This window comes from Octopus sinensis, linkage group LG7 (genome assembly GCF_006345805.1).
Source record: "Octopus sinensis linkage group LG7, ASM634580v1, whole genome shotgun sequence".
NCBI lineage: Eukaryota > Metazoa > Mollusca > Cephalopoda > Octopoda > Octopodidae > Octopus > Octopus sinensis.
Window position 1 is genome coordinate 77,336,870 of NC_043003.1, and position 13,784 is coordinate 77,350,653.

At 39.7% G+C, this 13,784-nt stretch overlaps 1 protein-coding gene across 1 annotated transcript; it reads left to right on the forward strand.

Annotated features, from left to right (window-relative positions):
• The first annotated feature begins 11,724 nt into the window (after positions 1–11,724).
• On the forward strand, positions 11,725–12,453 carry LOC115214442. Its single transcript, XM_029783638.1, has one exon. It carries the CDS (start codon positions 11,725–11,727, stop codon positions 12,451–12,453), a length of 729 nt encoding a protein of 242 aa, XP_029639498.1.
• The last annotated feature ends 1,331 nt before the right edge of the window (positions 12,454–13,784 follow it).

The following is a 13,784-nucleotide window of genomic DNA, read 5'->3' on the forward strand; positions in this document are numbered from 1 at the left end:
TCCTCCAAGGTGATGTCAAGCATCTGGAGATCTTCCCCAATTGTGTCCAGCCATCTAGTATGGGGCCTGCCACAAGGCCTCTTCCAGCCCACAGTTGCTAGAATGAATGAAACTAAAGCCCTGGTAATGATGCTTGGTTACCAATATCATGGTGGTTGCTTGTTGGTATGTGTTGTATTGTAGAAGACCATCATTGTGTGGTCTAGCTGGCTGCATGTATAATAAATGAAGCAACTCACAAAATTTTAACTTTTAACATATTTATTGCTGGAGTGGCTGTGTGGTAAGTAGCTTGCTTACCAGCCACATGGTTCCAGGTTCAGTCCCACTGCATGGCACCTTAGGCAAGTGTCTTCTACTATAGCCGACCAAAGCCTTGTGAGTGGATTTGGCAAACAGAAACTGAAAGAGGCCCGTCGTTTATATGTATATACATATATATGTATGTGTGTGTGTGTGTATATGTGTCTGTGTTTGTTCCCCCCAACATCGCTTGACAACTGATGCTGGTAAGCTTACATCCCCATAACTTAGCAGTTCAGCAAAAGAGACCAATAGAATAAGTACTAGGCTTACAAAGAATAAGTCCTGGAGTCGATTTGCTTGATTAAAAGTGGTGCTCCAGTATGGCTAGTGTCAAATGACTGAAACAAGTAAAAGAGTAAGAGTAAGAGTAAGGACATGAAAAATGCTGGTAATATAACTGCTAACTGGGAGACAAGAATCATGCAGTCTCTGCAGAAAGTTTGCTATGGTACATCTTTATATATAAAAGTAAGGTTGTGTGCTGTCTGTCTCCTACGATTCAGATTCCTAACTACTCCCACATTTTGCGGTGCAGTTTAACCAAAACCGGATGTCTTATAGTCGTGATTCATATCAAGCCCTTCTGGATATTAGCGCGCGTCTACGATGAGTCTACGATTTTAAAAAAATTTACCATCAATTTTTCCCATTTTAATGCATTTTTGGCATATATAAGGGAAGTAACTCTCTAAAAATATATTAAATCTCAGAACGTAAAAAGCTACAGTAACATTCCCCCCCCCCTTTGTGGTTAGCCATATTGAGATGGCTATTATACTTTACATCTCTAAAAATGCTTATATAGTTATTTCCCTTACAAACCCGAGCAACGCCGGGCGATACTGCTAGTTGTATCTAAAATTGTTTCTTGCTCAAGGTGATCTGTCTGAGTGCCTAAGGTGATCAGCTTAAGTGCCTGAAATTGTCTGGTCTTAGCAGCCTGCTAAGGCCATCTGGTTGAAATATATATACTCTTTTACTCTTTTACTTGTTTCAGTCATTTGACTGTGACCATACTGGAGCACCACCTTTAGTCAAGCAAATCTTCGACTTATTCATTGTAAGCCTAGTACTTATTCTATCGGTCTCTTTTGCCGAACCACTAAGTTACGGGGACGTAAACTCACCAGCATCGGTTGTCAAGAGATGTTGGGAAGACAGACACACAAACATATACACACACATACATGTATATATATATATATATATAGATTATATAGATTATTTATATCTTAAAAATATTGATTATATTTTAGGTTTTGAAACCACCTGAAGAATGTCTCATAGAAGTGCTGACACAAAACGATTGTAGTGGTTATTTTAATTATATTTAATTTATATAAAAATTTTTATGTATTGGCTTAAGTCTTTCTTTGTTTGATTTGCATAATAGTAGTTTTGTCTCTAATTAATATAATATATATATATATTATATATATATATATATATATATATATATATATATATATATATAGGGTTCTTTCAGTTTCTGTCTACCAAATCCACTCACAAGGCTTTGGTCGGCCCGAGGCTATAGTAGAAGACACTTGCCCAAGGTGCCACGCAGTGGGACTGAACCCAGAACCATGTGGTTCGTAAGCAAGCTACTTACCACACAGCCACTCCTGCACCTACATCTTTTATCTATATATATACATCTTGTTTCAGCCATTAGGTTGTGGCTATGCTGAGGTACTGCCTTGAAGATTTTTCAAGTCAAATGAATCAACACCGGTGCTTTTTTTTTTTAAGCCTGATACTTATTCTACCAGTTTTTATTTTTTATTTTTACCAAACTGCTGAGTTACAGGGACATAAACACACCAACACTGGTTATCAAGCAATGGTACAGAACAAATATAGACACAAAGACAAACACACACACATACATATATACACATATAACTGTATACATACAAGGGCTTCTTTCAGTTTCCATCTGCCAAATCCACTCATAAGACTTTGTTCAGATAGGAGACACTTGTCCAAAGTGCTATACCACACAACCACAAGGTTCAGTCACCACTGCATGGTTAAGAAGTTCCCTTTCCACTAACTTGTGGTTTTAGGTTCAGTCCCACTGCATGGCACCTTGGGCATATCTTCTATTGTAACCTATGGTCAACCAAAGCTTTCTATGTGGATATGGAAGAGAAAAATTGAAGAAACCTGGCTTACATATACCATAGTACAGAAATATTGATTACTTAAAATCTAAAAATAATCAATATTTCATTACAATAATTCTTACCATTTATTTATTTACTTATTTATTCTAAATTTACAGATTGGAAATTTTTAATAACCAAGTTATAATAATAGTTTTTTAAAAAAAGATTTAGAGAGAGTTTTCTACAAAAGAAGGCTGAAATGGAATTAACGAGAAATGCTGAAAGAAAATGGAAGGCTGAAAACAAGAGCTTTTTACAGGAAATTGGAGATACTTGGCTACGTTTTCTACCAAATTAGTAATTTTCTTCTCAATTTATATTTAAAAAATATAGTTAGATTGTATATGCAGGCAAACCTAGAAATTGGCAAGATTAAATATCTATCAAATATAATATTTATATTAAAATATTTATGAATATTTTTAATTTTTATAAATATATTCATAATATTTATAGATATATTCATAATATTTATTTATAAATTTTCATGAAATAATTCAACATATTGCTAATAAATACAATTGAATAATGGAAATTTATACAGTTTTTTCCCCATGTGTAATATTTAGATATAATTATTCAAGTAATTATGCCTATTCTATTTACATTTTAGAAGGGAAATGAAGAAAGAGAAGGGAAAAGAAGGAAAGATAATTAAAAATGGAGATTTGTTAAAAAATTAGAAAGAAAATAGGTAAAATCTAGTAAGAAATAATAAGAAGTAATAGAAATAATCTTGCTAATATTTCAAGACATGGAAACAGTAATTTTTAAGTTGAAACCAGAGACAATACAAGAAAGTTTAATGAGAAAGATCATACCAACATCCTTGAAATCATTTTAATGTTCATTTTTTCAGGCTTTTATAGGCAGGACCAAATTTGTTGAAGCAGATTTTTCCAACCTTCACCAGTTTTCAAGTAAGGTAATATTTCCCCCATGACCATCCATATTTTCACAGAATATTGGAAACAAAGGACACTGCTAGCACTATGGTAACAGCCATTTACAATTAACAGGTGATGTCAAGGCGAAGACACATTAATATACATACACACGCATGCGTGCACACACACATGTACACATACATACATGCATGCACACGCACGCACACACACACACACATACATACATACAACAGGGTTATTTCAGTGTCAGCCCAAGGCTATAGTAGAAGCTACTTGCCGAAGGTATCATGGGGACTGAACCCAGAACCAAGTGGTTAAAAGCAAACTTCTTACCACACAACAACAATTGTGCCTCAATTTTATTTTTATTATGGCTTCACAAAATATAGACAGGCATCAGCTGCTACTTGTTTTGTGGAGCCTCTGATAATGGTGAAGGGAAAAGGTCAAAGAAACTATGAATCATGACTTATCTTCAGATCAAGGACCAGGTCTAAATATTTACAAAGTCCCTAAGAACTTGGTGGTGCTGAACTTGGTGGTGCTCGATGATTAGATTGAGTCTTGTAAACTGCTTCATTGGACTTGTACTCCAGCCACATAGCTAGTCAAGAAATAAACAAGCTGACCATTAGGAAATCTCTGGCATCTCAACATTACATGACTTCTCTTATCCAAGTATCCAGAAATTTGAAAACGCTGTTCAAATAAGAGACCTCAATGCAATATTTTGAAAATAAGATTATTAAATTTCAGTCAGTTAAAAGTTACCAGCATGTGTGTGTGTGTGTGTGTGTGTGTGTGTCTCTCTCTCTCTCTCTCTCTCTCTCTCTCTCTCTCTCTCTCTCTCTCTCTCTGTCTGTGTGTGTGTGTAAGAAGTTTGCTTCCCAACCACTTGGTTCTGGATTCAGTCTCACTTTGTGGCACCTTGGGCAAATGTCTTCTACTATAGCCCTGGGCCAACCAAAGTCTTATGAGTAGATTTGGTAGATGGAAACTGAAGGAGGAAAGAGGAAAAACAGGAAAGTCCAAAGGGAAAGAAGGATGAAAAATTGCCAACAGTCCATGTGTGGTTACATTGCTGAAGTGAGCGGAAGTAGGAGGAAGAGTGTGAAGATGGTTGGTTGGTGAGTGTATGTGTATGTGTGTGAAGATGGATGGTCGATTGTATGCATGTGTGTGTGTATCTGTGTGTGTGGTGTGTGTATGGTAGCATGTGTGCATGTGGTGGTAACTGTGTGTGTGCTTGTGATTGTGTGAGTAGTCTGTGTGTGTGGTGTGTGTATGGTAGCATGTGTGCATGTGATGGTAACTGTGTGTGTGCTTGTGATTGTGTGAGTAGTCTGTGTGTGTGTGTGGTATGTGTGTGTGGTGTGTGTATGGTAGCATGTGTGCATGTGGTGGTAACTGTGTGTGTGCTTGTGATTGTGTGAGTAGTCTGTGTGTGTGTGTATGTGTGTGTGGTAGGATCTGTGTGAGTGCGTCTTAATGTTGCTCTGAGAGGTCAGCAGCTATAGTGACAGGTGTGTGGATGGGTGGGTGTGTATGTTTGCATGTGTGCATTGACGGAAGGGTCAATATTGAGTCAGAGGCAGTGTGAAGGGTGTGTGTAGGCTGTGTGTTGGCATGTGTGCATAGACTGAGTGGAAATGTATGTATGTGTGTGTGTGCACATGTGTATGAGTGTGTGTGTCTCTCTCTCTCTGTCTGTCTGTCTGTCTCTCTCTCTCTCTCTGTATATATATATATATATATGTGTGTGTGTGTGTTACATGTGAGTGTATGGGGGGGAATGTCTATGCATGTGTGAGAATCTGTGTGGAAGTGTATGTACATGCTTGTGTGCATGTGTGTGTGCATTGTATGTGTTATGTGTGTGGAGATATATGTGCGTGATCATGTGTGTGTGTATGCGTGCATGCAGAAGAGAGGGGTGAGGTGGAGTGTGAGGTGCGTTAGTGTAGCTAAGGATGTGGGCATGCATGTGTGTGTGGTGTGTGTGTACATGTGGGCATGCATGTGTGTGTAGTGTGTGTTACAGGAATATAAAAATAATATAAATATATAAGGAAAAATAAAAATTAGTAATAACAAAATAAATGAGAAAGATTATTCTTTTATTCTTTTACTTGTTTTAGTCATTTGACTGCGGCCATGTTGGAGCACTGCCTTTATTTGAATGAATTGATCCCAGAACTTATTCTTTGTAAGCCTAGCACTTATTCTATTGGTCTCTTTTGCTGAACTGCTAAGTTACAGAGGCGTAAACACACCAACATTGGTTGTCAAGCAATGGTGGAGGGACAAATGCAGACACAGTAAACATACACACACACACACACATATATATATATATATATATATATGTATGATGAGTGTTTTTTAGTTTCCATCTACCAAATCCACTCACAAGGCTTTGGTTGGCCCAAAGCTATAGTAGAAGACACTTGCCCAAGGTGCTACGCAGTGGGATTGAACCCAGAACCATATGGTTGGGAAGCAAACTTTTTACCACAGCAAAAAAAAAAATCAGTAACAGAAACAAATAAAAATAATTAAAATAAAATAAAAAATAATAAAATAAAAGATTAAAAAAATAAATGAATAAAAATAAGATAGAATAAAATATTTCTTTTAAAGAGGGGTGTGGGGCATGTCAGAGAGGCAAGAGTTATGTTGAGTCCGAAAGGGTATTAGTGCATAGAGTGAAAAGGTAATGCTGTTCCAGGCGAAGTCTAGAATTGGTGGATCCATGGTGTAGGGCAACGCTGATGATAGTGAGGTCTGGGGTGGAGTGGTTGGCCAAGCAAAAATGATAGGCGATGAGGGTGTTCTTACATAGGGGAACATCTAATAGGTGTTCGGTGAACCAGTCAGCTAGCCAGTGGCCCGTCTGACCAATGTAAAGTTTATTGCAAAGATTGCACATGATACTGTAAATGAGGCTAGGAGTTCCTAATGAGGAGGGTGTGCTGGTTGGATCCAGCGAAGGAGGTGGTGCTGATGATATGTGTGTGTGTGTATACATATTAATATAATCTTTTAATATCAACTTTCTATGCTGACATGGGTAGGATGGTTTGACAGGAAACTGACAAGCTGCTGGGCTGTGTCAAGTTCCACTATCATCTTTGGCATGGTTTCTATGGCTTCCTAATGCAAACAACTTTACACGTGTACTGGGTACTTTTTCCATACTACCAATAAGAGTTTATCTTGTAACTTGCCAGACAAACAAGAATAAACAAAAAAAAAGAAATGGGAAACGCTGCCACCACTAAGAGGAACTATTTGGAAAACGGAAGGTGACAGTGGGTAGCTGAATGCCAGTTGTTGAAAGGCTAAAGTATGATAGAGGGACAAGCACAAGTGTCTTACTAAAGAGAAGATACAGGGCTGAAGGAGATAAGAGGAAGGTAGGGACGTGGTACTAAAGTGGACTGAAAGAACAAGGTGAGCATCAGAGAGGATGCAGACAATGGGTCATGGGAGGAGATGAGAGATGTGTGTGTGTGTGTGTGTGTGTATTCTCTCTTTTTATTCTTCAAAACGTAATGGTTATGACAGTTCCATTTTTCTTAACAAGGTTCTTTACATTTTTATTGAATCATGAAATGGCAAGTTTATGGAGCTACAAGGGTTGGAGAGTAGAGGATAGAAAAGACAGTGTTCTTAGCACACTCGCCTTCTCCACATTCACAGATGGTTAAGCCAGTCTTGTAGTCCTATCTGACCAGACCCATTTTTGGTTATCCCATTCTCATTCTCAGGTGGCTCAGTGTCATTCACTTAAGCAATGATGCTTCTGAACCAGAATGGAGATCTTCAGTAGGGATATTTCCATGTCAGTTGCAGGCAGTTCACTCTCAAATTGTTCAGTCCAAATCTAGGGTCTGGTCTCTTCCCAAGATGTAGTTAAGGGCTGGGCATGACTGAAGAAGCATTTTTTTTTACTGCAGTCATTGATATCTGTGGAGAAGTTAAGATTTATCGCTAGTAGCCCTTGTCATCTCAATTCAACTCTGGCCACTTCTTATCTGATATTAACAGGAGCAGCAATGCCATTGAGGAGGTGCGGGTTGCTTATGCTGATGGGATTCATGCAGCTAGTGATTAGGTGGCAGGGGTTGTTTAATGCTGGGTCAAGTTTTTTAGGTTGATTTCTCCCACACAGAACACATACTCTGTAAAGGAAGAGTACAAGGTCAAAGCAGATCTAATTGCCCCCTCATTTAGGTGTTTTTAAGGAACCAACTTTTAATTTGATGTTTTTGACATGCTCCTCCAAGAGAGTGTGGTCCAAGGTTACTTCAAAGTAATCAAAGTAGGTAGTGTTCCCATGATATTCCAGACCATTTGATGTTAAGAAGTCAGCTACTTTCACTTTTCCTGAAATGGAATGAGCACATTTGAGTTTTTGAGGATTGGTATGTAGGTGGTATGTTCATAATAAAGGAGTAGATCATATAGGTCTGATTTGAGATTTGCTTCCACTGCTTTAAATGTACCCTTTTCAGATATATATTAGCGACAGAGGCAGTATTAGTATTTACCTGCACTTAAGCATGGATGTTCTGTTAGAACAAACTATACTGTGGTAGTTACCATGAGATCATATTGGCTTTTTGATCCAAAATGTACTCTTGTTTATATCACTAGCAATGAGATAAACCCATGCCATCTTCAACACCGAGACTGCCAGATTGTGTGATTTCAACCTTGTTTAGTCTTGTCAATGACGGACACCCAACAAAGATACACTTATCTTTTAGGAACATTCCAATGAGGTCTGTAAGCACCAGGTCTTTTGTCAACTCCCAAGACACTTTTCAAATGGAGGCAGTGATTCATAGTCATACGTGGCAGACAGATCGATAAAAACAGCTCCTGTTATCAGTCCTTTTGAAGACCCAACCTCAATATGCCGAATGAGATTCAGAAGTTGACTTGTAGATCTGTCAGGTTGAAATCCAGCTTGTTGAGAAATGATGGCTGGTTCAACAGCAGAAGCACACCTGTTAAGAATCAGATACTCATAGCAGAAAGGTTGGATGGAAGTTCTTTGAAGATACTCCAATATCCGTTTCATTGATGGTTGCAAGGTGCAATATTTTTACCTTTGTGATATAGTCACGAAACTAAATCATCATCATCATCATCATTTAACGTCTGCTTTTCATGCCAGCATGGGTTGGACGATTTGACTGAGGACTGGCGAACCAGGCTCCAATCTGATCTGGCAGAGTTTCTACAGCTGGATGCCTTTCCTAACGCCAACCACTCCGAGAGTGTAGTGGGTACTTTTATGTGCCACCGACACGAGAGCCACTGAGGCAGTACTGGCAACAGCCACGCTCAAATGGTGTTTTTTACATGCCACCTGCACGGGAGCCAGTCCAGCGGCATTGGCAATGACCTTGCTCGAATGTTTTTTCATGTGCCACCAGAACAAGTGCCAGTAAGGCGATGCTGGTAATGATCATGTTTGAATGGTGCTTTTTACGTGCCACCAGCATGAAAGCCAGTTTGCTGCTCTGGCAACAATCATGCACAGATGGTGCTCTTAGCGCTCCACTAGCACAGATGCCAGTCATCGAATTTGATTTCAATTTAACTTGCCTCAACAGGTCTTCGCAAGCAGAGTTTAGTGTCCAATGAAGGAAAGGTACACATAAGTGGGTTGGCTACACCCCTGGCATAGGCCACGAGGTTATGGTCTCTCTTGGCTTGCTGGGTCTTCTCAAGCACAACATTGATTTGAATAAGTTATTACATCAATGGAAATCGTAGCTGTGATACCAGTGCCGGTGGCACATAAGACAACCATCCGAACGTGGCCATTGCCAGCGCCGCCCCGACTGCCTCCGTGGCAGTGGCACGTAAAAAGCACCATCCGATCGTGGCCGTTTGCCAGCCTCATCTAGCTCGTAAAAAGCACCCACTACACTCATGGAGTGGTTGGGCATCCAGCCGTAGAAACATTGCCAGATCAGACTGGGCCTGGTGCAGCCTCCTGGCTTCCCAGACACCAGTTGAACCGTCCAACCCATGCCAGCATGGAAAGCGGATGCTAAACGATGATGATGATGATGATTACAAGGAAACAGAAAACTCTTGTTGATTGTAAATCATTTGTCACTAACTTCATTTCGAAATTGGTGCTGTATGAGACTAACATTTCAAAACATCAATTTCCTTAATTCCCACAACTTGATTCTTTAAAAGATCAATTGATTGATGAGGATTTAACTACATATCGCAACTATTACAATCATTGCATGATGGCATGGTGGAGCGATTTCAAGATGTTATTGCACTGAATATTCCAAACTGGTATAGCAATCCATTTGAGGTCGATGCAGTTGATGCGAGGATGATGATCAGGATGAATTGATAGAATTACAAAATGACAATGATGCCACACTGTGATATCACCATAATGGCAAAGGTTTGTGGTACCATCAAAGTATATTGAATTCTTACTCCCAATCTGTAGAAACGTCTGAAATTACTTTTGCTTGCCTTCCCTACCTCGTATCTGGTTGAATCTGGTTTTAACCATGTTGGAACTTTACTTTCCCATAAAAGAATTGGACTGGATGTAACACAACAAGGAGACTTGCAGCTAAAGTTGACAAATTTGAAACCGAATGTATTTGCACTAGCTGCATCGCACCAGACACATGGTTCTCATTAAAAAGTTGTACTCTTTTCCTTTATAATACAATCATTAATTATTTTTGCATCGGTAGTTCTGGTCAATAGTTCATTTGGGGAAAATAAAACCAAGTGTAAAAGAAAGCGCAAGTTTATTAAAGTTAATCTGTCTGCATAATATAAAGTTAACGTTAGAATTTTATTCACACTAATGGCAAAACTAAACCCACAATAAGGGATTTGTAAACAACTGCATATTTAGTCCAAACGGCACTAACCGGGCAACGAATATACGACATAGTGTGTGTGTGAAATGATACAAGGGGGTTCTCCTAGGGTTAGGGAGAGTTGTGTCAATAATTTTTAAACAGATGGGCGATGGAGCATTTTTTTGGCTGATAGGTGGGTGATATTGCAATTTGGCATGAAAAGTTTGGGAAACACTGGTATAGATGAATATGTGTGTGTATAATTTTTACTCAAAGTTTCATTATCACTGGTAGCTACTCCGTTCCAAAGTGCTGATCAGTATAGATATAGCTTTAAATAAAAATTGTTCAGCACTACTTGCTTAATTGTATACACTAACATTTCTCAAGAAGATAGTTAATATTATCATGACGAGGTGAAAGGGATATCTTACATATTAAAACTGAAAACGTCTGTGTGTGTGTGTATCGGTATGTCCGCATTTTGCACTAAAACGGCTTGTAGTGACGTTATACAACAGTGCGCGCGCGCAACGTCATTTTCAGTGTGCGGGTGCGGAACGTCCTTCTTCAGTGTGCGTGTGCGGGGTTGGAGCCTTCTGGAAAGGCAGAAGATAAGTGCCCTCTCGGACATGCGCGAAGACTGAAGAAGGAATTGCTGATGTGGCATTAGCTGATAGGCGAGGGACAGCGTTCCCTTAACAAGGGCACAGAGAGACACGCATAGCAGCAGAAGCAGAACGCCTTCATACGAAATTGTGGCAGACCTATTTTCTCCACTGTCTCTGGACGCTAAGATTTGACTTGCTCTGTTTTGCTGCTGAACTTGTTGTAAGATTCTTACAAGTGTTAAAGTTCAGCCTTGCCACACCAGAACCAAGTGGATACCAATATACCACCTTACTTCTTTCTGTGAATAAGAAAATAAAGAATATATATATTTTAAGGTTGCGTTCGTGTTCCTTGACTGGTAGATTCTGGAAATTAAAGAACGGAAATTGTGTTGCACCTGGGTTGCACCCCAAAAGTGTAAGAAGCAACGAGTTCCCGTTACAGTGGTGACCCCGAGTTCTGGTCATAGACCAGAGAACACTCAACAAAGATTTAGTTTCTACCGAGTCTGAACCACAATCAACCTGCACAGTCATCATCTTTCAACAATTTGTTTCCAGTCGCCTCAAACAGTTTCAGCTATTTCATCTTAGCACACGCGCACGAAAAAGAAAAAAAAAATTTTTTTTCGTTTAAGACGCGACGAAGGTTGGTAAAAAAAAAAAAAAATTTATTCTCTGTGCACACAGTACAAAAAAAAAAAAAAACATTTTTTTTGTAAATTGCACATATAAAAAATTTTATTGGTTCAATTGCTGGTCTTTCTTTTTCCCTTTTTCCTTGTTGCGTCTGTTCAACGTTGATTCTTTGACAGAACGTTGATTCTTTGACAGAATCATCTAAAAGTTAAAAGCTATAAAAATGTCTCTAACATCATTACCTAATTTCACAGGTGATGCCACACTGTGGTTTGCGCAGCTAGAGGCACAATTTTGTGCACATAATGTTTCTTCTCAGCAGCAGTTGCAAATCCTGTATGGTTGTATGCCTCCTCAACTTGCAACTACTGCCAGAGATCTTATCACAGATCCTGGCCCAGACGCCACTTATGCGTCTGTTAAATTAGAAGTGGAGAAGAGGAACACTAGAAGCGAGGAAAGTCGCTTCAATGAATTAATGGCGGATGGGAAGTTGGGAGATAGGACTCCTTCTGAATTTTTGAGAAGACTAAGAGAGTTGAGCGGTAAAGCTGCAGACGCTCCTCTCCTTCCCAAAAAATTTTTTTCAAGGTTGCCCGCCTATATACAAACTGTTTTGGCAACCGCTTTAGAGTCCAATACCGTGGACCATATAGCAACAATGGCAGATAAAATGGTTGAATTTGCCGTTCAACCATCGTCACGGTCTGCTTGTGTCTGCTCACAAGCTTCTTCAGCCTCATTTGAGGGACTTTCTAAACAAATAGAAAGTCTCACCAAAAGGATGGACGCGATGGCAAGCGATGGGAAGCGATTTTCAAGATCGCGGAGTCGCAGCCGTTCATCGTCACGTTCCACACAGTCAAAGTCCGGACTGTGTTGGTATCACTCCAATTTTGGAGAGAAAGCACATAAGTGCATACAGCCATGCACCTATAAACCTTTAAACTAGCTTCGGAGAATTTGAGCACGTCAACTTCCTCCACATCATTTTCTAGTTATCGTGCATTTTTCGTCAAGGATCAAGTGTCGAAGAAAAACTTCATGGTGGACACTGGTTCTTGTTGCAGCATTTGGCCTCTGCGTCTCACAACCGACAGGCCAAAACGATCTAATGTTACATTGCACGCTATTGATTCGTCACCAATAGCCACATTCGGTCAGATCTCTTTACGCCTTGACATTAATCTTCGTCGAGATTTTCAATGGGTTTTTATCATTGCTGACATTCAGCATCCTATTTTAGGTGCGAATTTTCTAAGTAATTTTGATTTATTGGTAGATGTCAGACGTCGGAGACTAGTCGATAGTTCGACTACACTCTCCACGCCGACCAGAGAATCTACCGATTCAGCTCTTAGCCCGACATTTCTTGTTTCTACATCTGGAGACGTTTTTCACTCTCTTTTGTCCTCTTTTCCAGAGCTACTTGATGTTACCTTTAAAGTGGCAAAGCCATTACACTCGACACAACATTTTATTACAACTACTGGGCCGCCTGTTTTTTCGCGCCCACGGCGTCTTGCACCTGACCGTCTTAAAACGGCTAGGGCTGAGTTTGAGCATATGCTCCAGTTTGGTCTGATACGCCCATCCACCAGTCCATGGGCATCACCCCTTCATTTAGTTCGAAAAGGGGATACAGATTTTCGCCCGGTGGGAGATTATCGGCGTCTAAATTCTGTGACGATTCCGGACAGATATCCAATAAGGAATCTCAATGACTTTTCAGCAAATCTTCATGGCTGTACCATTTTTTCTAAGGTTGACCTCATACGTGCTTATCATCAAATACCGGTCAACCCAGACGATGTTCCTAAAACGGCAATTACCACTCCTTTTGGCTGTTTCGAGTTTTTGTATATGAGTTTTGGTTTGCGGAACGCTACTAGTACGTTCCAACGTTTTATAGATGAAGTTGTTCGTGGACTTGATTTTGTTTTCGCGTATGTCGATATTCTCATCGCAAGTGATACGCATGAGAATCATCTCCTGCACTTGTCTCAGCTTTTTCAGCGTCTTCGCGACTATGGTGTTCGCATTAATCCAGACAAGTGTGTTTTTGGGCAACCATCTCTTGATTTCCTCGGTCATTATACTGATTCGAGTGGAATCAAACCACTCTCGTCTAAAGTCGATGCTATTCAGCGCATCGCACCACCCTCTTCTTTGCGTCAACTTCGCCATTTTTTGGGTATAGTTAATTTCTATCGACGTTTCATAAATCGGTGTGCGGACAAGTTGTTTCCTTTAACGCAGATGCTAAAGGGCAATTCTAAAAAG

What these genes read in the sequence shown, in the direction of transcription:
- LOC115214442 (XM_029783638.1), top strand. Translation starts at nt 11,725, where the DNA reads ATGTCTCTAACATCATTACCTAATTTCACAGGTGATGCCACACTGTGG.